Consider the following 24029-nt stretch of genomic DNA (forward strand, 5'->3'; position numbering starts at 1 on the left):
TTGTTGCCCCACGGATTTGTATGGGGCCAGATCTTCACACAGGGGCAGGGGTCCCCAGCCATGGCCCCCCACTATCCCCTTCCCAACCACATACCCTCCAACATTTCTCTGATGAAAATCGGGATGTCCTATTCAAATAATAGCAATAACAACAACAACAATAAGACAACAATAATAATATTTTTACCCTCCCCATCTGACTGGGTTTACCCCATAAACTCTGGGCAGCTTCCCACATCTATAAAAAACAAAATAAAAAATCTGAAAAGTTCAGATGCTCGGGGGTCGCATCCCTGCACACTTTCCAACATTTCTCTGATGGAAATTGGGACCTCCTACTCAAATAATAATAATAAATACTACCATTTATACCCACCCCCATCTGACTGAGTTGCCCCACACACTCTGGGCAGCATCCCACATCCATAAAAACGTAATAAAACATTTGAAAAGTTCCCTATACGGGGCTGCCTTCAGGTGGCTAGAGGGTCGCATCCTGGCGTCCCTTCAACATTTCCCTGATGGAAATAGGGACCTCCTACTCTAATAATAATAAATAATAAAAATACTATTTAACTTAATAAAACATTTGAAAAGTTCCTTATACGGGGCTGCCTTCAGGTGGCTAGAGGGTCGCATCCTGGCGTCCCTTCAACATTTCTCTGATGGAAATAGGGACCTCCTACTCAAATAATAATAATAATAATAATAATAATAATACTATTTAACTTAATAAAACATTTGAAAAGTTCCTTATATGGGGCTGCCTTCAGGTGCCTAGAGGGTCGCATCCTGGCGTCCCTTCAACATTTCCCTGATGGAAATAGGGACCTCCTACTCTAATAATAATAATAATAATAATAATAAATACTATTTAACTTAATAAAACATTTGAAAAGTTCCCTATACGGGGCTGCCTTCAGGTGGCTAGAGGGTCGCATCCTGGCGTCCCTTCAACATTTCCCTGATGGAAATAGGGACCTCCTACTCTAATAATAATAATAATAATAATAATAAAATACTATTTAACTTAATAAAACATTTGAAAAGTTCCTTATACGGGGCTGCCTTCAGGTGGCTAGAGGGTCGCATCCTGGCGTCCCTTCAACATTTCCCTGATGGAAATAGGGACCTCCTACTCTAATAATAATAATAATAATAATAATAAAATACTATTTAACTTAATAAAACATTTGAAAAGTTCCTTATACGGGGCTGCCTTCAGGTGGCTAGAGGGTCGCATCCTGGCGTCCCTTCAACATTTCTCTGATGGAAATAGGGACCTCCTACTCTAATAATAATAATAATAATAATAATAAATACTATTTAACTTATTAAAACATTTGAAAAGTTCCCTATACGGGGCTGCCTTCAGGTGGCTAGAGGGTCGCATCCTGGCGCCCCTTCAACATTTCCCTGATGGAAATAGGGACCTCCTACTCTAATAATAATAATAATAATAATAAATACTATTTAACTTAATAAAACATTTGAAAAGTTCCTTATACGGGGCTGCCTTCAGGTGGCTAGAGGGTCGCATCCCTGCGTCCTTCAACATTTCTCTGATGGAAATAGGGACCTCCTACTCAAATAATAATAATAATAATAACAAAATACTATTTAACTTAATAAAACATTTGAAAAGTTCCTTATACGGGGCTGCCTTCAGGTGGCTAGAGGGTCGCATCCTGGCGTCCCTTCAACATTTCCCTGATGGAAATAGGGACCTCCTACTCTAATAATAATAATAATAATAATAATAAAATACTATTTAACTTAATAAAACATTTGAAAAGTTCCTCATACGGGGCTGCCTTCAGGTGGCTAGAGGGTCGCATCCTGGCGTCCCTTCAACATTTCTCTGATGGAAATAGGGACCTCCTACTCTAATAATAATAATAATAATAATAATAATAATAATAAAATACTATTTAACTTAATAAAACATTTGAAAAGTTCCTCATACGGGGCTGCCTTCAGGTGGCTAGAGGGTCGCATCCTGGCGTCCCTTCAACATTTCTTTGATGGAAATAGGGACCTCCTACTCTAATAATAATAATAATAATAATAATAAAATACTATTTAACTTAATAAAACATTTGAAAAGTTCCTTATATGGGGCTGCCTTCAGGTGGCTAGAGAGTCGCATCCTGGCGTCCCTTCAACATTTCTCTGATGGAAATAGGGACCTCCTACTCTAATAATAATAATAATAATAAAATACTATTTAACTTAATAAAACATTTGAAAAGTTCCTCATACGGGGCTGCCTTCAGGTGGCTAGAGGGTCGCATCCTGGCGTCCCTTCAACATTTCTTTGATGGAAATAGGGACCTCCTACTCTAATAATAATAATAATAATAATAATAATAAAATACTATTTAACTTAATAAAACATTTGAAAAGTTCCTCATACGGGGCTGCCTTCAGGTGGCTAGAGGGTCGCATCCTGGCGTCCCTTCAACATTTCTCTGATGGAAATAGGGACCTCCTACTCAAATAATAATAATAAAATACTATTTAACTTAATAAAACATTTGATAAGTTCCTTATACGGGGCTGCCTTCAGGTGCCTAGAGGGTCGCATCCTGGCGTCCCTTCAACATTTCCCTGATGGAAATAGGGACCTCCTACTCTAATAATAATAATAATAATAATAATAAATACTATTTAACTTAATAAAACATTTGAAAAGTTCCTTATACGGGGCTGCCTTCAGGTGGCTAGAGGGTCGCATCCCTGCGTCCTTCAACATTTCTCTGATGGAAATAGGGACCTCCTACTCAAATAATAATAATAATAATAATAATACTATTTAACTTAATAAAACATTTGAAAAGTTCCTTATACGGGGCTGCCTTCAGGTGCCTAGAGGGTCGCATCCTGGCGTCCCTTCAACATTTCCCTGATGGAAATAGGGACCTCCTACTCTAATAATAATAATAATAATAATAATAAAATACTATTTAACTTAATAAAACATTTGAAAAGTTCCTTATACGGGGCTGCCTTCAGGTGCCTAGAGGGTCGCATCCTGGCGTCCCTTCAACATTTCTGATGGAAATAGGGACCTCCTACTCTAATAATAATAATAATAATAATAATAATAAATACTATTTAACTTAATAAAACATTTGAAAAGTTCCTTATACGGGGCTGCCTTCAGGTGGCTAGAGGGTCGCATCCCTGCGTCCTTCAACATTTCTCTGATGGAAATAGGGACCTCCTACTCAAATAATAATAATAATAATAATAATAAAAATACTATTTAACTTAATAAAACATTTGAAAAGTTCCTTATACGGGGCTGCCTTCAGGTGCCTAGAGGGTCGCATCCTGGCGTCCCTTCAACATTTCTTTGATGGAAATAGGGACCTCCTACTCTAATAATAATAATAATAATAATAATAAAATACTATTTAACTTAATAAAACATTTGAAAAGTTCCTTATATGGGGCTGCCTTCAGGTGGCTAGAGAGTCGCATCCTGGCGTCCCTTCAACATTTCTCTGATGGAAATAGGGACCTCCTACTCAAATAATAATAATAAAATACTATTTAACTTAATAAAACATTTGAAAAGTTCCTTATACGGGGCTGCCTTCAGGTGCCTAGAGGGTCGCATCCTGGCGTCCCTTCAACATTTCTGATGGAAATAGGGACCTCCTACTCTAATAATAATAATAATAATAATAATAATAAATTCTATTTAACTTAATAAAACATTTGAAAAGTTCCTTATACGGGGCTGCCTTCAGGTGGCTAGAGGGTCGCATCCTGGCGTCCCTTCAACATTTCCCTGATGGAAATAGGGACCTCCTACTCTAATAATAATAATAATAAAATACTATTTAACTTAATAAAACATTTGAAAAGTTCCTTATACGGGGCTGCCTTCAGGTGCCTAGAGGGTCGCATCCTGGCGTCCCTTCAACATTTCTCTGATGGAAAGAGGGACGTTGTCTGAAGGGAAAGCGGGACGTTTCAGAGTCTAATCAAAAGCAGGGACCCCGAGAGGCTCCGCACCCCCCACCCCGCCAGTGCCGCCCCCCGGGGGGGAGAGGCACCTTCGCCTCCCCGCGCCGCTTCCAGGGCGGCTCCAGAGTCCGCTCCCCCGCGCCGGTTCTCCGGCTACGGGCGCTGCTCCTGCCCGGCGGCGCGGAGGGAGACGAGGCCCCGGCGCCGGCTTCCCTCGCGGCGAGGCCCTTCTCCCCTCAGAGCGCTCACCTCGCCGCCGCCGCCTCACGGGGAGGCCGACCAGGCCGCCGCCGCCGCCGCCGCCATAGCCAGGCCGAAGCCCCGCGGCCCGCCCGCCGAGCGAGGCCTCCGAAGGGGCACCTGTGGCGCCCGCCGAGCAGGAGCAGCACGACGACGGAGACGACGACGAGACCTGGCCGCCTCTCGCGATTGGCCGAGGGGGGGAGGGGGACGGGCCTGGATAAGCCCCGCCCCTCTCCGCCGGTCGAGCGCGGAGGGATTCCGACCGCGGGTTTTATTCGCGGGTTTATTCCGTACGGTTCAGACGCCGCTTTCCTGCTTTCAGATGAACCTCAAGGAGGCGGGTCGCAAAAAAAAGATGAAATCCGGGGAAATTCACTTGAAAAAAGAAAAGAAAGCTGATTTATTTATTTGTTTTGGAAACAGGAGCTTTTGTTAAGGATGGAACAATTTAAAAGGCAAGGACCGCTTGCTTATGACACGTGTGTGCTCTCTCTGTATGTGTGTGTTTGGATCTAGAGGTCAACACGCGCGTTTCCACCACGAGAAGACACACGATCAGCTGCGAAAACAAGAGTTTATACTGAAAACAAAAGCGAAGAAAATGCGACGCTGACATACAAAGCTCTTCGCATTTGTAATTTTGAAGGAAAATGCAGCCAATCGACTTTAAATTCTTTCACTGCAATGGTTCAGCAGCCAGCAGGGTTTTTTAAGGAAACTTGTGGGGTTTTTTCCCCTTTTGTTGTTTATTTATTTTATTATTCAGAGGCTTACACTACATCACTGCAGTTGGCCAGAGCAAAATAGATCCAAACTATCTGAGCAGGGAGAAGTCTGTCTGTAGTTCCGAAATGTTGACTATAATATAAAAATAACTTCAGATATCAAGGCAGAGGACTTTTCTGAAAGGATGTGCTCTGCCGGCTTCAGCTTCGCAGGAAGAGCTGCTTCCAGCACATTTCTGGCAATTCATAGCTGAAGGCTAACCAATGTGCTAATCATATCCTCAAATAAAGAGGCATTTCCCTCCTCAATAAGCTGTTTATAGCAGCCCCATTACATCTGGATAGTACAAACTCATATTTTCCCATGTACTGATGAAATAGCACGTAATGCATTTATTTGGGCTTGTTGGCTGGCAGAAGTTGCATCACCATGGACTGAGAGACCTTGGGAGCTCTTCTGTGGTTACAAGTTATCATTCAGAATTACAAAAATACACAGCAAATTCCTCTACACTTGATTTCTCTGGAACTGTGATTACGTAAGGAGGCAGCTCTTTATTCAGGGAATTTGCGTAATTTCTTCCAATGCAATGCCACAATATTCTTGAATGTGCTTTGCAATGCAAAGCAGCAATGTATTTCTGTCTTTGGCAGCTCTTAGGTTTGCTTGTGTTTTTGTGTTTTTTAAAAAAGCATTACAGATCCAAAGCTCCAATACGAGCTGGATGCACAAATAATTGTAGTTGGATGTATAAATTCTGTTTTTAATTGGACAGCACACATTTCACCCGGAACATTTCTCACTCCATTATCAAACTGGGCAGGCACACTGCGAAATACAAAGGGACAAAGTACCGTATGTTTTGCTCCATAGGACGCACCAGACGATAAGACGCACCTAGTTTGGGGGGGAAGAAACAAGGGGAAAAAATTCTGAATCCCAGAAGCCAGAACAGAAAGAGGGATCTGGCTTCTGGGATAGCCACTGAAGCCTCTCCCGGGTAGCGAGATGAAGGCTCCCCCTGGCCGGAAGAGGCTGCGCGCGGGTAACCTGCCCTCTGTACCTTCCCCCATCTCCCGCAAGAACCGTGTGCTTTTTAAAGGGAGTGCGGTTCTTGGGGGCTTTTCTGGGAGGTGGGGGAAGAGACACGAGTCGCATGCTCTGTCCCTTCCCCCCACTTCCCACAAGAGCCGCGCGAAGCCTCCGCAGGGCAGCAGGGAGCCTTCGTCCTGCTGCCCTACAGAGGCTTCGCAGGGGCTATCCAAAAGCCAGAATAGCTAGAGCTGGTCTAGCTTTGCGCAAAGCCTCCGCAGGGCATGGGGAGCCTTCATCCCCGTGTCCTGCGGAGGCTTCTGGGACAGCCCGTGAAGCCTCCGGAGGGCAGTGGGATAAAGGCACCCCGCTGCTCTCCAGAGGCTTCACAGGCTGTCCCAGAAGCCAGAACAGCAAGACGGAGTGCTGCGCAGCGCTCCCTCTCCCTGTTCTGGCGTAGCCGCGCAGCCTGCATTCGCTCCATAAGATGCACACACATTTTCCCTTTTGTGTAAGGAGGGAAAAAGTGCATCTTATAGAGTGAAAAATACGGTAATTGGACGAAGAGGCGTTATAACAGCCCATTCTGTGTTGGCTGCATGCTTTATCTTGTTTTGCTCTCTCCACCTCCATTGTGTACACTAATTTCAGGAAAGGCGCTACCATGTGGATTGCTTCAGCTCAGTCCTGCAGAGCAGTTGTGTTGCTCGGGTTCCCATCTTCGCATGCGCTCCCACTTACACGCACGCCAAAACCGGCGCTGAAAGGGGGCGGGGTGGAACGGGGCAGCGGCAGAATGGGGGAACCCCAGTGTAAGTGGCTCTCACCGGGGTGCCACAGAAAGAACGTGTTTGGTCAAGGGAGCTGTGGACTCAAAAGAGTTGAAAACCACTGCCGTAGGGTATATAGTGGTACCTCAGGTTACATACGCTTCAGGTTACATATGTTTCAGGTTACAGACTCCGCTAACCCAGAAATAGTGCTTCAGGTTAAGAACTTTGCTTCAGGATGAGAACAGAAATTGTGCTCCGGCGGCGTAGCAGCAGCAGGAGGCCCCATTAGCTAAAGTGCTGCTTCAGGTTAAGAACAGTTTCAGGTTAAGAACGGACCTCCGGAACGAATTAAGTACTTAACCTGAGGTACCGCTGTATTCTGGACTGCACACACAGCTGACGTTCAGCACAAAGCAGTCCTGTTGGGCTCTAATGCTAAGTCAAACTATGAACACGCTCCATGTTTTCATGTGTGCTGTGCGCTGCCAGAGAATATTAGGGAAGCTGCCATTACTAATCTTCTTAAAAATGTAATACCTCTACTCAAGCTAGGCGCAGAATCCCATTTTTAATTGCGATCAACCAGCTGTTTGGGAGAAGCCCACAAACAGGGCATGACAGTAGCACCTGTAACTTGTTTGTGCTTCAGCAACTAGGACAATAAGGAGCCTTTAAGAAGACGGAGTCCCAGCCTTCCTGGAACACAGGTGGGAAACAGAAGGGTTGCCTGCTTCTGGAAGAGACTCCAGTATTCAGAATGTGGCCGCAGCCTGCCTTTGGAATGGTGTTTGACTGTCCCTTGCAAGCAACAGCGACACGTGATGTCCTCTCCCAGATGTTGCAAGGTGTTCACATAGAGACAAACTGCCGTGATTGTGTAGGCAGGCTGCTTATAGCCACACATAACTTCATCAAATGCTTCCCAGGCAATGGATGGGGTTTCACGATGAATCTATGAGATTACCCAAGCCATGTTTGTCTTAATAGCATTTCACACAATTTTCAAGGCCATTTTGATGGTGGCAATCACCCCATCGATCAGGCATGATTCCAAAGCTACCGGGTTCCTCCTCATGGCCCACAGTTTTTCCTGGAATTATTGCAGTTTTTACAACATAGTCAAAGAGTGTGTTTATTAATGGGTTCTTGCACAGTTTACTTTTATTCTTTAAAAAAACAACAACACTAAAGCAATTTCTGGTCAATAGTGTCTTTTTCCTTTCTTTATTTCTTTTGCTTCTCCCTACATTAAACAAGTGCATAGTTTAGGAAAGTGTTAAGGCATTTCATATGGTGAAAAACATGTCCTGGATTTCGGTTTGGTCAAACAGATGTGCCTTCCTTGGCAACGTCTTCATTTTCTCCCTGAAGCAGAATGAAAAGTAAGTTATTGCACTTTGTGTTCTAAACAGTTTTCAAGAAGCAGCTTGTCAGAACAGAAAAAAAATTAAAGAAACCTTGTAAATTAAGATTACAGATGTGAGGAATTCAAATGCGGTTTATACTGGGGTCTTACAGAGACAAAATTAATGTAGGAATTTCGGGGTTTCTGAGTTGTACAATCCCCCCTCCTCTTGCATAATACATCATGCGCTTATCTGCATGCTCTGATCTTACTACGTTGTACAAATTATATCTCATGTTGCAGAAAGCAATGGGGGGGGGGAGAGCAGTTGCTGGGCTACCACAGTCAACTGAAGCCCTATATGTTTAACCATGTTTAGTGCTGCCCTCCAAGTTCTTCAGTACCAAAAATTGTTTCTTGTTCCAATAGGAGACAATGCCAGGTTAATGTGGGCAGATGAGTCATTCAAGTACCGTTTCCTTAAGCTGTTCCTGCAGTTTTACCACTGTGTCTTTTTCCTTAGCCAGCTGCTCTTGGGTGACTTGCAAAAGCTCTTTTAGTTTGGTAGCTGCACATCCCAAGTCCTTTGTTAACTTCTTCTCCTTCTCTAGTGTTTCCTTCAGTTGGCAAAACAAACAAACAAACAAACAAACAAACAAACAAACAATTATTTGAATAATTGTGGTATTTCCAAGGAGGTGGAATTCAGTGTTGAGTTCCCACATCTCTGCCTTGTTCCTCCCTCTGCCTAAAGCAACCCAGTGGTAGAAGCCTTACCTGGAGCCGCAAAACATCTTCCTTGGCAGCCTCATTTCCACCAAGTTTTAGCTTCTCCAGTTCAGCCTGCAAGCTGCGCACCAAGTCCTGAGCCTTGAATTTCAAAAAAAGTTGAAGTTTAAATCAGCTGCACTCTTGAAGAGCCGAATTAACAAACACTTTAATAAAAAAGAGACTTATCAAGCTGGAAACTTCTCAGGACAGGCATTGGAAGGCGGATCATAAACACATAAAACTTCATCTAGAATATTTTTATTACACTAATGATGCTAATAAAATGTGGTCAAATCTGGTGCATTAAACACTGAAAATGTCAGGCCCGTTTAAAGATCCAGTATTGAAACCATTGTCCAAAACCACATACAAAGCTAAACTTCTAATACTGAACTGAAAACCATCCAGAGGGGCACACAAAACAAAGCCACTCCAGTATGGTACAAGCAGTAATTGCTGGGTATGATTAGACCCCATGCAAATAGCTGTGCTGATTTGGAAGCAGGAAATGTTAATGAAAAGTACATTGGGACAAGGACCTCTTTGTAATATAACGGAAATTTAGTTATTCAAGTATGGGGCACAATATCTCATAAATGTGTTACTTATCTATTAGCTCCCCTCCTGCTACTGATTGTCCCCTAAATCGCACAGCCGCAGTGTGTGTGTGTGTGTGTGTGTGTGTGTGTGTGTGTGTTAGAAACACACCAGAGAAAGCTCTTGGTGCAGACAAAGTGAGGAGAGGTTTTTGGCCTAATCTTGGCTTGTATGTGAAGGGATGAATCTTCCTCTCAGTAATCTCAAGAAGAAATTGACTCTATGCCAGCAATGAAAGGAAAAAATCAAGAGACACTGCTACATGCTATGCATAAAGCATAATGTGTGGTTTAGCCCAAAATGTCTATGTGAAGAGCTTGAGAATAAATTCACATACTAGTTTCCTGTGGATAGGGTTTATTTTATTTTATTTTTTGTATGGAACCCAAACCGACTTGGCTGAGGCTTGTGTTTCTTTATAGGACTGTCAACACACACCAGTGAAAACAAACTTGCTATTGTTAACACAATAACTTGTGGCAGTTGCAAGACCTCCAGATTAAGAGCCCCCAATCTTGACATCAGTGGCGAAGTGACTTCAAATATTGTTATGTGGGCTTGAGGTTTACCCGTGGCCTGTAAGTTTTACTATCCTATTGACAACAACGAGGAAACTCTGTCATGATGTAATCATTTACCTGAGCCAGCTCTTGGGCTTTTTTGAGTGCTTCTGTTTTTCTTGAGTCCAGGTGTTCTTGGGATTCAGATAACAGTTGTCTCAGCTAAAACACACAGAGACACAATTGCAGTGCCTTAGTACAGGCATAGGCAAACTCGGCCCTCCAGATGTTTTGAGACTACAATTCCCATCATCCCTGACCACTGGTCCTGTTAGCTAGGGATGATGGGAGTTGTAGTTCCAAATCATCTGGAGGGCCAAGTTTGCCTATGCCTGCCTTAGTATATAAACAGCGTTTATTTGAAGATGAAGAGCCATAACCTTCTGCGACCATATAACTAAGGATGGGGTCACTGCTTGTCTGTGTTCTTTCAGTGCTCATGGTTTTCACCATGCAGGTTCAGTTTGTGCTGAACCTTAAGTCTGTTTTGTATTGATGTAAACCTCTAAAAGGGACACGGGTGGTGCTGTGGGTTAAACCACAGAGCCTAGGACTTGCAGATCAGAAGGTTGGCGGTTCAAATCTCCGCGACGAGGTGAGCTCCCGTTGATCGGTCCCTGCTCCTGCCAACCTAGCAGTTCGAAAGCACATCAAAGTGCAAGTAGATAAATAGGTACCACTCCGGCTGGAAAGTAAACGGCGTTTCCGTGCGCTGCTCTGGTTCGCCAGAAGCGGCTTAGTCATGCTGGCCACATGACCCGGAAGCTGTACGCCGGCTCCCTCGGCCAATAAAGCGAGATGAGTGCCGCAACCCCAGAGTCGGTCATGACTGAACCTAATGGTCAGGGGTCCCTTTACCTTTAAACCTCCAGAATGTATTTTGTATAGCTAACTATTTAGCTCTATCCCCAGTATATCTTATCTTATTGCTATGGCTAGTGGCTAATGCAAATAAAGTTTCTATCTGCCTAGTCGGGCTCAGCACAGAGCAGGCGTCTCAACAGCGAACTCAGCTCTGCCACTGAGCTGAAAAATGCAGAAAATGTTGAGCTGCGGCTCAAAAATGTGACTGATGTTGACTCTAATGCAAATCAGCTGCCCTCAGTTATGTTGCAGAAATATGGCAAGGCAGAGAGCTCGACTCTTTTCTATGTTTAGTATTAATATAATACTTAGGCTTTTAAAAAACAAATTGTATCAGTGGTTAACAGAAGCAGGAGCTCAATACAGGAGGCAGTCTGACGCAAACAAAGCTCAGTCGCATAAAATTCCATGCATAAATCCATTTACAACAGATTTCTCCTCCATCCAGTGTGATACTTTATGGTATCCATCAGGGTTAAACTTAATGGTTTATTTCTTTTAAACAACAATTTTTAATTAAATATTTTCTTGTATTTCTGAGGATTTCCTGACAGCAGAAGGTGCTTTCTATTTAAGAACGTAGTTCTGCACCCTGTGCTTCAAACCCTCCGTCTTCCTTGATCTTGGTTTTCCCAGAACAGACAACCTAAGAATCTTATTATTATTATTATTATTATTATTATTATTATTATTATTATTTATACCCCACCCTCCCCTGCCAAGGCCGGGCTCAGGGCGGCTAACAAGCAATAATAAAAATAAGTTGAATGAATACAACTTAAAAACAAAATTAAAATACAACATTAAAATATTGAAACATTAAAATATTAAAATGTAGCCTCATCGCAGGAGGAGAAAGGAAAAGAAAAAAGAAAGAGGGGGAGGGAATCAAATTGACTCCAAGCCAAAGGCCAGGCGGAACAACTCTGTCTTACAGGCCCTGCGGAAAGAAATCAGGTCTCATGAGGCAGAGCGTTCCACCGGGCTGGAGCCAGGGTTGAAAAGGCCCTGGCTCTGGTTGAGGCTAATCTGACTTCCTTAGGGCCCAGGACCACTAGGGTGTTGCTGTATATGGACCTTAAGGTCCTCCGTGGGGCATACCGGGAGAGGCGGTCCCGTAGGTACGAGGGTCCTAGGCCATGAAGGGCTTTAAAGGTCAAAAGCAGCACCTTAAATCTGACCCTGTACTCTACTGGGAGCCAGTGCAGCTGGAAAAGCACTTGGTGAATATGCTCCCATGGCAGAGACCCCGGGAGGAGCCTCGCTGCTGCATTCTGCACCCGCTGGAGTTTCTGGGGCAGCTTCAAGGGCAGCCCCGCGTAGAGCGAATTACAGTCGTCAAGCCTGGAGGTGACCGTCGCATGGATCACTGTGGCCAGGTCGGGGCGGGAAAGGTAAGGGACCAATAAGAGCCTGCATCATGTTCTCACAGTGGCCAAAACCTGTGGGAAACCAGAGAGCAGGATCCAAGCAAAAGAACCCTCTTGTGGTTTCCAGGAACTGGTACAGTGGTGCCTCGCAAGACGAAATTAATCCGTTCTGCGAGTCTCTTCGTCTTGCAGTTTTTTCGTCTTGCGAAGCACGGCTATTAGTGGCTTAGCGGCTATTAGCGGCTTAGCGGCTATTAACGGCTTAGCGGCTTTAAGAAAAAGGAAACAAACTCGCAAGAACTCGCAAGCCCATAGGGAAATTCGTCTTGCGGAACGACTCAAAAAGCGGAAAACTCTTTCGTCTTGCACGTTTTTCGTCTTGCGAGGCATTCGTCTTGCGAGGCACCACTGTATTCGGAACTGTAGAGGCAGAGAACAGCCACCGTAGCCCAGTAGCCTTCAATAACCTTATGCCCATCAATTTGTCCAATTCTCTTTTAAAGCCATCAGGATTGGTGGCCGACACTGCTTAGTGCGGGACCAAGTTTCATAGTTTAACTGTGTGAAGAATCACTTTTTTCATCTGTCATGACTCTCCCAACATTCAGCTTCCATGGAAATTCAAGTGTTATGAAAGAGGACAAACACAACTTTTTGTGTTAATATTTGAGATCTATAACTTGACTTCTCATTTCATTTTTAAGCCATCCATGCAACTTAAAATCAAAGTAAAAGTTGATAAAGATTCTATTCACCCAGTGGGACTGCATTCAAGGAGGTGTTTTAACAATCAGGGGTCTAGATTATGAAATGGCAAGTCCCTTTTACTATTTCCCCCCACACTGAACCTGTGAACACTTTCTGCTGAATCACAGAATAGTCCTCTGTAACTCAAAAGAATGCCTATTCCTTTACCACGAGCTTGAAAAGGTGCATCTACTTTTCTTTGCTGACACCACATGATTATTTCCTTAACCTTTTCAGCCACCAATTCTCCAAATCATGATCTTTCCCTAAGAACTCAAATGTCTCACAAACACTTACATGCTCAACTTCTTTCATGTAATTCTGACGTTCGGAGTTGGCTGTTGCCAAGTGATTTTCCAGCTGTGCTTCCAAAAGAGAGGTGTATTCTTTCAGCTGTTAAAAAAGTGGGGGGGCAGGGAGAACAACAGGAAGCTGTTAAAATCACATTTCCCCCTTATACCAGAAAATTTGCATTGGGATCATACTTATACATTCCTGGACACCACAAGAAATCCTCCCTCCTCTTAAGGAAAGGCTGGGTTGGGATTCCCCATCCCAGTCATGCTTTGGGCTTGCTCCGCGTTAGCCAATTTCATGTCCCACAGTCTAAAGGAAAGAGGTAAAATGCCCCATTTTCCAATTTTTCATGTACTTTCCTTCTGGAGTCTTGGAATGCTTCCATACCTTGTCTGTATTCTGAAGTTCCATCTTTAACTTCTCCACATCGTCTTCAAGAGATTTCATTTGGTCCTGGGACTAAATGAAGCATATCCCACACCCAAGGGACCAGAAATTAGAGCATTAGTGTATAGCATTTACCGTTAATATTTTCACTTGAGAGATATCTTGGCACAGATATGCCATCTAGAGTTCTGCTTACATGCCTTGGGCTCAAGGAAAACAAGACAAAACACCTAAGGGCTATCGGCTGAAAGTGAAGTTGCAGGTAGAGAATTTCCAGCTGTGTATTATTATTATTATTATCATCATCATCATCATCATCATCATCATTATTAATTAATTAAATTTTATACTGTTCTTCACCCATAGATCTCAGGCAGTTCTTCCTTAACACATAACTGAAAAAGCTACACACGTTCACCTCCGTTATCTAAACCGCCTGAGGGGACGTGCCTAATTTTTGGACATGGAATAATATCGTTGGCAGAGGGGTAAACCAATGAGATATTTCACCATCTCCTCTGCGCTGCACAGTGGAAAGTGATGGTTGACCTGATCAAACACCTTCCTTGCACAGTGAAGTGCTCATACTGGTCACAAGGAGAAAGTGGTTTCGGTAACAACTCTAAAGCAGGCACGCGAATACACACACTCCCCTTCGGCAAGTACCTTCTGAAGTGCTTCTTCAGATGCAACCAGCTTCGCTTTCCACACCTGCTCCTCCTCCTCCACGCTCTTCTGCAAGTCTTTGAGCATCCTTTCCTAGTTTTGAGAAACAAAGCATGAAAACACAACTGAGAATAGAAAGGACTTTACATTTGAAGTTCATTCTCCTCATTAGATGAGTTGGTCCTCTTGCCACTAGCTCTGCAAATCTTGAGCAAGAGACTGCTCAGTTCCAGAACTTGGAAAAACTAACAACTTAAAAACTGTTAAACACAGAATAATTAACCACATCCGTTGTTCCGAGAAAACTATCCCTGAACTCCTTTCTTCCAGGTTGTTTCTGCTGTTTTCAGAGTCATAGTCTGGGAAAGGCTCCTGGGGCTGGAGGGTAGGGCAAGACAGGTGGAAAAGCCATTGCCTGCAGAAAATCTCTCTCCCCTCAGTTCTTCCTCTGGAGCAGAACAGGTCTCTTATAGAGTAGAATGTCCAAAAGTGGCATCTATCCCAGTGTTAAGTTGTGGGTGAACATATCAGACAACACAGCGATTCTTCATACAGCTCTTGTTTATTCACAGGCCAGAACAGAACTGAAGTGAAGGGTTCAGCCAGCCTGCTTATATAGAGCTCCACTACAACGCAACAGTAACCACTTTCTGTAACTATCCAATCACTGAATGTCACTTTCGATCCCTTATTTGCATATGTGGACCTGAACTATCTACAGTATCCTCCTGCTGGCCCAGGGTGAGAACTTCAGTACATAACACCCAGGACAAGCAAAGAAATGAAACAATGGCCCTTACGGGAAAACAACTTTTCTGAGCAGTACCCAGTCAACTGGACTCAATGTAATATGTCCATCTGGTATAAACAATTTCACTTACAGTCTCTGCAAGAATGGTCCTATACTGATCACATTCTGCTTGCAGGGCACTCATTGCCTCATTTGCTTCTCTTAACGGAAGTGTCATCTCCTAAAAACACATTTCAGAGACAAGCTTTTAGAGGAAACTGCACTGAGTAGATTCAATAACAGAGTTGAAAGCAGCCAAAAAGTCCATCAACCCCAACCCTAAAAATGCCACAAAATTCAGCATGCCAAAATCAGACTGGGTATGATATACTACACAAATGCATTTATATAATAATTTCAGAGAATACACAAGTAAATACTGAAAGGCAAAACTACTTGCTAGACTTGGCCAATATGGAACTAATTCATCCCATCCATGCAAGGATTTCCCCTTCTGCAATGGGACCTTCCTCCCCTTTAATCTGCCTGTACATGCTGCAAATCTCCTCAAATCTGCTCCATAGGGTTGAGGAAAACCCGAACAACCGATTGAGGGGGTGCATGTGGGCAGGACAGAGGGGAATGTTGTACAAGCAGAAATCCGTGTGCTGACAAAATCTTCACTTAGAGCTATACTGGCTACAACTCATCGTGATCGCTGGTGGTCTTCTCCAGCTTGAGGGAGGGTGCTTTTTTATTATAAAAAGTGAGTGAGAAACCCTCCCACGCCCAGGACTCAAAATCCTCCCCTGGTGCCATTTTAAATCGGCTTGACCCACTTTACATCTGGGGAAAATAAAATGTAGATTTGGATACTGTTTGTTTTCTCCTCTAGACTGTGATTTAGGATTTGCCATCCTCTTTTAAGCAAAATATGTGCCCATGCAACACGTTTTGCTTACTTAGACCTGTTACATTAAGGAGATTCAAGGCTTTCAAACTGTTGTGTGCACACTGGGGTGGGGAGAAGCAGAATATGGGAGGAGGAAGCTTCCAGGGCTTTGGAAGGTATTTTGACTAAGAGCTGCAGGAGGGGTGAGCCCAAATATTTTATTTAACATTGGGCTAAAGATATTGGTCATAATATACAGTTAGAAGAATGGGGGAAATTATGGAGAGAGGGAATAAATTTTACTGCCTGCAGTGCTTTAAAGGAAAATATAATGAAAAAGATGAACAGATGGTATATAACACCAGTGAAATTAGCTAAAATGTATGAAACAAATTAAACAGTGAAATTAGCTAAAATGTATGAAACAAATAATAAATGTTGGAAATGTAAGGAAAAAGAAGGTACTTTTTACCATATGTGGTCGGAATTTAAGAAAGTGAAGAACTTCTGGGAAATGTTTTATAATGAGATTTTTAAAATGTTGAAATATACATTTGTTAAAAAAACAGCCTAAAAGCCCTTTTACTTGGTATTGTACGTACAGAGATTCATAAGTGTGATAAAAATTGTTTTTATATGCAACAACTGCAGCAAGGATACTGTTAGCCCAACGATGGAAGCTGGAAGAATTACCAACAAAAGAAGAGTGGCATATGAAATTGATGGATTATGCCGAGTTGGCGAAATTAACTGGGAAAATTCGGAACCAGCAAGACCAGACTTTCCTGAAGGACTGGAAGAAATTCATGATATATTTGAAAGACAATTGTAATCAATTGGCATCGCTTGTAGGGTTACAAGAAGTTTTGTAAGGAGAACGATATGAATTATTGCGAAAGAGGACTAAGAAGGAGTTTATTTAGGATTTGGACTTTATAGCAATAATTATAATAATAAAATGCAAAATTAGAAAGGAAGTTAGAAAACCATCAGTTGAGTTTGATGGAAGTCGTAGGCTGTGATAGCCAAAGGTTCGTTATGTTGTTTAAAATGGGAAGTTACGTTTGGAAAACGTGTAAAAACCAATAAAAATTATATATATAAACAAATGTTTTATTTAACACCAAGTTATTAGCCTTCCTCAAACATGGGTATCTGCCACTAGACAAATAACCAAACTACACAATATGTTACAATGTGTGTGATTGTATCCAATGGGTCTGGTTTGTGTGATTTTCTGTTTGTTTCTGAAAGACCGTTCGACCTCCAAAACGTTCGAAAACCAAATTGCAGCTTCTGATTGGCTGCAGGAAGGTCTTGTAGCTAATCAGAAGCTGCGGAAGCCCCGTCGGACGTATGGGTTCCAAAAGAACATTTGCAAGCAAGCCAGAACAATCACTTCCAGGTTAGCGGCATCCAGGAGCCAAAATGTCCAAGTTCCAGGGCGTTCAGGATCTAAGGTACAATTGTACTAGCCACAGACAGGCCCAGTTGGGGTTCATGGGTTTCCTACTGCACTGGATTCCCAATAAAAATTGCCTCCCTTCCATAGGAGGGACGTTGCTATTGCTGCCCGTTCAGCTGCTATTCAACAAAGAAAACCTCCGCCGCTATTGTGTGGCTCAATGTCAAGTTCTCCAAATGAGGCCTTATTAGTATGGTCCACCCACGATATTTGTTACTGTGTTGTACAACACTTTTCATGTGAAGGTATTTGCAGATTATACCTACAGGTTCTGTTCTTGCACCCTGCGACTGAAGCGTTTCCAAAGCCTTTTCTTTAAACTGTTGCAACCATTCACCATACGCCTGAGAAGGAAACAAATAATAATAATAATAATAATAATAATAATAATAATAATAATAATAAATAAAAATAATTTATTACTTATACCCCACCCATCTGGCTGGGCCTCCCCAGCCACTCTGGGCTTATGAAGTGCATAAACATTGCTGAGTATTATATTCCCTTCCAGCTCATACTTTCAACAGTCTGTCCATATTTAAGAGCTTGTACTTGTCTAAATCACTCTGTCTCAATTTCTTCTTCCTTACCTTCTCTTAATCTCCCCTTATGGATCCCTTTTTAACATTGTCTGCTGCCTTCAAACACTCCTTCTCTCCTCAACCAGCTTAAGACTTTAACATCCCAGTCCAATAAAAACCAGTGACCCAGCAGCCAAAAGCACAGAAATCAACTGTCCTGGGTTTGGGATACCATTTTTTAATTTATTTATTTACACCATTTATAAAACCCTTAATATTTTAAAAAATATCTCTAATGTACAGTCGTTCCTCACCACTTTCTTGCGGGGAATGATTTTAACCAACAAAACTTTCCTTTCAGGAACACATTTGCTAATAAGACTTAAAGGAGCTTCGCAGAAAGGGCTTCCCATTGGACTTGGGTCCTTAGCATAAACTGTGTTGCTAGTATAAAGGTAAAGGACCCCTGACCATTAGGTCCAGTCTCAGAAGACTCTGGGATTGCGGCGCTCATCTCGCTTTATTGGCCGAGAGAGCCGACGTACAGCTTCCGGGTCATGTGGCCAGCAAACCAGAGCAGCACACGGAAACGCCGTTTACCTTCCCGCCAGAGCGGTACCTATTTATCTACTTACACTTTGACGTGCTTTCGAACTGCTAGGTTGGCAGGAGCAGGGACCGAGCAATGGGAGCTCATCCCGTCGTGGGGATTCGAACCGCCGACCTTCTGATCGGCTGTGGTTTAACCCACAGCGCCACCCGCGTCCCGTGTTGCTAGTATAGTTTGCATTAAAAGATGTGCCAGTACGACTCCATTTACTCACAGCCATTAGGTAGCTCACTGTCTTAATTTCGCTTTCCTGTGTAAGTGATGCCCCTTCATGGATCACTGCCTTGTCGTGGCGAAGGGGCTTGAATAACTCAGAGAAGCTATGAGCTATGCCGTGCAAGGCCATCCAAGACGCACAGGTCATAGCTGAGAGTTTAGACTAAATGTGATCCACCTGGAGAAGGAACTGGCAAACCACTCCAGTATTTTGCCAAGAAAACTCCATGGACATAAAAAAGGAGAAGCTTTGAGAAGAAAATGAGTTTCCAAGGCATGCTCTGGTTCATGGGGTCACGGAGAATTGAACACGACTAAGATGACTAAACAACAACAAATTAAGTGATGAAGCTGTCCATTGAACCATGGCGCCCCTGGACTGGCAGCAACCCTTGATGCCCCACTGCCAGAAGCATTTGTTACTGGAAGTACAGAGGACTGAACCCAGAAACATGCGTGCATAGCATTATTTTGCTGTGCATCTTTCCCTTTATTTATTTTTTTAATGTTATTTCCATTTGAAACTGCCTTAATCACAATGCATTTTAGGTCTGGAGAGCATTAAGCAACAATTGCTGCTTACCTGCTGATCACCTAACTGGATCTGTGGGAAGAGGGACAAGAGAACCTTCATTGTTTGTCCCTGAATTAATCCAAGCTGTTGCTCCAATGCTTCCTGGAAGAACAAAGAAGGACTTTCAGAAACTGAAAATGACTTTACACCTTTCTCTTGATTAACAGGAATCTTAAGACATCTTTGAGTATCTCTTGAGCGGATGTGTGTCAGTCTACGAGCCTGTCTGTTAAAGATATAAGTTTAATATGTATAAAATGTAATATTTATATGCATTGAAGTTTGAAAAATCTTAGGTAAAAGTTTGCATTTGCAAAGTAGGGAAGTCTGCACTAAGCAAGATGTTTCACTCTGGCAAATGCGGCAGAAAAGGTTAAGAGTTTTCTGTTTCAGTCTTTGGGTTAAATGATGACTCATCCCAGTACCCCAAGCTGCAGATCTCTGAAAGCAGGAAGGTGAAAACTGAGAAGGTCAGCTTCTTTGTCAGCAATGGAGCCAGCAGTTTATTAAACAGTATTAAGGACTAAAAGGAAGACAGGACCACATTGCTAACTTGTTAAACAGCAATATGTTCCTTTGTATTTTTGTAATATTTCTTTGTAACTTTTTAAAGATTGTTTTCAGTAAAGCTTTGAAACTCATTCTTGTGATGGAGAGCAAATTCTTTTCTACTCTATAGGGATCAGCGATTCTGTCGCAGCAACTCTAACACTGTCCACAGTCAAACAACCTTAAATGTACACCTAAAGAGTGAATGTGGCAGGCATGTATGCCAAACAGGTTCATTCTCCACGGAGACAGGACTGACTGTACTTCTCTGTTGAATGCCCACTCTGTTGCCAGAGAGCATAGGTTTGCCTCCAATTTGTCCCCACATTCCAAGTTTTGTTTCTCCATATTCTTTCTTAAGTCAACAAAAAATAACAGGCTACCCAAGGCATATGTGTTTGTAGGACCAGTGGCCACCACCTACTGATATGAAAAAGGGGGCACCGAGGGATTACTTATGCCCTTGGGTTACCCAGCTACTCCTAAAACAGAAGAATGCAGACCCTCAGCCAACTCAAGATGGTTGGTCTGAAAACCACCTTGCTTTAGGGATGTTTTTAATGTTTAATGCTATATTGTGTTTTTAATATCTGGTTGGGAGCCGCCCAGAGTGGCTGGGGAAATCCAGCCAGATGGGCAGGATATAAATAATAAATTATTATTATCATCATCATCATCATCATTTTCTTGTTTAGCCTGGAAGGGTATTAAGAGCAACACACATGGAGTGTGTTTTGTCTAGTTAGAAAAGGAGAGTTCTTCATATATCCAGGTCATGATCTTTTCTTTCCTGTCTATGAACCAATTTTGAACAGTACATGGGGATATTTTCTTCTGCCCCATGGGGTCCATGAAGGCCTTCATTAGCAGCCCCAATCAGAAGTCAGAGAGTGAGCTTGAATTTTTTTTTTTTAAGTCTCCAGCTCTTCCAGGAAAAAAAAGCTATGAAGCAAAATGTGCAGGTACCCTTTAAGAGGCTTCATGTTGCTCTGCACTGTGGTTCTTCCACTTCAATTGGTTGGGTGGCCAACTTTCCCCCTCCTCTGGGGGATAGATAAGGGGCAAGAATGGGTTCCAGCTCATCTCTTGCCTTCCCACTCTTTCCAGCACCAGAAACAGGGGTGTGGAGAGTGATGAGGCTCCCATACAACACATATAGACCAGGGGTCAGCAACCTTTTTCAGCCATGGGCCGGTCCGCGTCCCGCAGACCATGTGGTGGGCTGGATTATATATTTTTTGGGGGGGGGGGGGGAGGAATGAACGAATTCCTATGCCCTACAAATAATCCAGAGATGCATTTTAAATAAAAGCACACATTCTACTCATGTAAAAACACGCTGATTCCCGGACCGTCCATGGGCTAGATTTAGAAGGCGAGTGGGCCTTAGGTTGCCTACCCCTGCATATAGACAGATACTCTTACTTGGAAGTAAGAAAGAAGTCTTTACTTCTGCAACCATATTCAAGTACAAGCTGGAAAGCAGACCTGGTGCTCAGGAGTCACAATACAGAAGTTCTGGGGCAGCGTAAGGGGTTTAGAACTGGGCAGAAGCAATGAAGTTGTCCCAACAAGTTTCCCCAACCCTCTTTTAAAGACGAGGTGGTTTACGCTCACAAGACTTGTGGTAATGTCAAGATTGAAAATGTGTGCTCCTCGAAGACTGGGGAGTCTGCTTCCATTCACAAACAGGTGTCTAGTTTTAGGGGGCAAGACTGCACCCTCCAGTTTGGGCTCTTGTTCAGTTGTGGTCATCTGCTCAAATTCCACCACTGGCTGATCAAAGCCTTCCCTAGTCTTTAATAAGGCGTTTCACAGGAAAGTCTTAGGGGAGAGCCAGCAACCATGGGCCCTTTCCCAAAGAACAGACATAAAGGTGGGAAGGGGAGACCTCCTCTCCTGCAACTCAGGTTCCCACTCTTTTCCTGGTTCCTTCCTCTTCCTCCTCCTGCACCAGAGCCTGCCAAATCTAGTCCAGTCCTGGTGAAGCTGTGTGGCTCATATATGATGTCACTGTATGGTACAAAATACTGCAGAGTTTACAGCAAGGGTCCCCAAACTAAGGCCCGCGGGCCGGATAAGGCGCGAGGGACTCGTTTATCCGGCCCGCGGGAACCCCCACCGCCCACTTCTGGGTCGGAGGAGCATCAGAAATAGCTTGTGCACATGTGCAAGCATTATTTGCGCATGCGCAAGCATTATTTCCAGTGCACATCCGGGTCGGAGGAGGCCCGTGCACATGCGCACAAGCTATTTCTGGTGCTCCTCTGACCCGGAAGTGCGCCGAAAATAGCGTGTGCGCACGTGTATGGGCATGCGTATGGGCACATGCTCCCCCGCCCTCCAGCTCATCACGCGTTCAGCGCTGGAGACTCCGGCCCAAGGCGCGGTAAGTTTGCTGACCCCTGGTTTACAGGAAAGCTAACCTTTGCCTTAGTTGAAGACAGCAGCTTTTCTTCACATGCCTTTTCCACAGAAGCCAGGGCTTCCATGGCTTCTAAATTCTTCTCTTGCAGCTCCTGTTGGAAACAAACACCAGAAACAAACTGTTTATTTGTAGGAAGGCTGCCACAAAACTTTAAGGACAGCAATTCAACCATCCCCATTAGGAAACTCAAGTTCGTTTTCAAAACTGCTGGAATCTTTAATGTGATTTATGTTGCTGCAACTTAAATCAAATACAGTCATACCTCGGGTTACAGACGCTTCAGGTTGCGTTTTTTCGGGTTACGGACCGCCGAAACCCGGAAGTACTGGAACGGGTTACTTCCGGGTTTCAGCAGTCGCGCATGCGCAGAAGCGCTGAAGCGCAACCCGCGCATGTGCAGAGGGTTGCAAATGTGCATCCCGCACGGATCACGTTCGCAACCCGAGCGTCCACTGTATCTCTTTCTCTTGAGAACTACTTTTCTTCTTTATCGTCTTTTACATATATTCTCCTTTACTTGCTTATCTCCCAAATGGTTTCTTCTGTGTTTCTTTATTTTTAAGATATTGCCTTGTTAAAATATTCTAATTACAAATTTACGCCAGTTCCGTATTTGTGCCTGCAGACCCATGGAAAAATACATCTGCACATGGACGGACACCCACCCATACCCCTGCCTCCAGCTCCTTGTCAATCCATTTCATGTATTTGATACAGTTGGCTCTTTAAAAAAAACATACCAACATACACCAATTGGAACCCTGCAGTGCCTTTCAGGTTAAGTGTATTCTTTCAGTTTCCTATCTCATACTTGCTTTGAAGGCTAAGATACCTTCACTATGCTCCCTTCTTAATTCTTTCTAATTATTTCCTGGCTTTCATTATATAAGCAATCTTCATAGATACAAATCTGCAGGTGCCCAAAATGGAGGACAGCTCTCATAAAACCAGCCCAAAGTCCTCGTTATATTAGGGAAATAATACAGTCGGCTTAACTCACATTGTTTTTTATTTTCAGCTGTTCAACTGTATTTTTCAGTTCAGAAACTTCATTCTCTAATGTGGTGACCTGTGTGGATACGCCTTGGAATCTAAAGCAGAAAGAAGATTTACAGATTAATTATCTGTAATATTCCACAATATACAGTTTTACACACACACAATTATTTATTATTTTGAAGATACAGTGGTACCTCTGTACCGTTCCGGAGGTCCAGCTGAATCCCGAGGAATTCGCAACCAGAGGACCGCTTCCGTGCATCCGCGCAGCACGTAGAGTGCTTCTGCGCATGTGCGAGTGGCAAAACCTGGAAAAATACTTCCAGGTTTGCCACTTTCTCAACCCGAAGTTTATGTTACCCAAGGGTAACGTAAGCCGAGGGTCCACTGCACAGCACTCCCCCAGAGGATAACCTTTAAATATATGTTAATATGGTGGGATTCCTTCCTCAAAAGAATGATTAATTAAATTATGGAAACTGGCAACCCTACATTAAATAACAAAGGGTGGTGTTCAACTAAGTTTTATTCACAGTAGACTCACTGAAATTAATTTCAGTGGATCTACTCACTCTGAGTAAAACTTAGCTGAACACCACCCATAGCTGAACACCACAGATAAAACAAGGAAAGCAAAGAATGAGCCAATTTGAGCATCAATGGTAGCCATTTAGCAATTTTTGGAATGA

The 24029-nt window shown here is 43.3% G+C and overlaps 2 protein-coding genes across 2 annotated transcripts in view; both read right to left on the minus strand.

Moving 5' to 3' along the window:
- Positions 1-4246, minus strand: part of LOC308481969 (uncharacterized protein) — a 37445-nt gene extending 33199 nt beyond the window's left edge. The window contains exon 1 of the mRNA XM_081014864.1: positions 4228-4246. The gene's annotated coding sequence lies outside the window, so the exon portion shown is untranslated. The remainder of the gene's footprint in view (positions 1-4227) is intronic.
- A 3700-nt stretch (positions 4247-7946) lies between these two features.
- RRBP1 (ribosome binding protein 1) overlaps positions 7947-24029 on the minus strand; it is a 37002-nt gene continuing 20919 nt past the window's right edge. The window contains exons 11-22 of the mRNA XM_081014712.1: positions 23342-23432; positions 22340-22432; positions 19374-19466; positions 17710-17787; positions 15238-15327; positions 14357-14449; positions 13691-13762; positions 13304-13399; positions 10104-10187; positions 8875-8967; positions 8571-8714; positions 7947-8117 (exon numbers count right to left, since the gene is read on the minus strand). Of these exons, the coding sequence (XP_080870838.1) occupies positions 8076-8117; positions 8571-8714; positions 8875-8967; positions 10104-10187; positions 13304-13399; positions 13691-13762; positions 14357-14449; positions 15238-15327; positions 17710-17787; positions 19374-19466; positions 22340-22432; positions 23342-23432 (1069 nt within the window). The 3' untranslated portion in view covers positions 7947-8075. The remainder of the gene's footprint in view (positions 8118-8570; positions 8715-8874; positions 8968-10103; positions 10188-13303; positions 13400-13690; positions 13763-14356; positions 14450-15237; positions 15328-17709; positions 17788-19373; positions 19467-22339; positions 22433-23341; positions 23433-24029) is intronic.

The sequence above is a fragment of the Podarcis pityusensis genome, assembly GCF_964106645.2.
Source record: "Podarcis pityusensis genome assembly, chromosome: 7".
NCBI lineage: Eukaryota > Metazoa > Chordata > Lepidosauria > Squamata > Lacertidae > Podarcis > Podarcis pityusensis.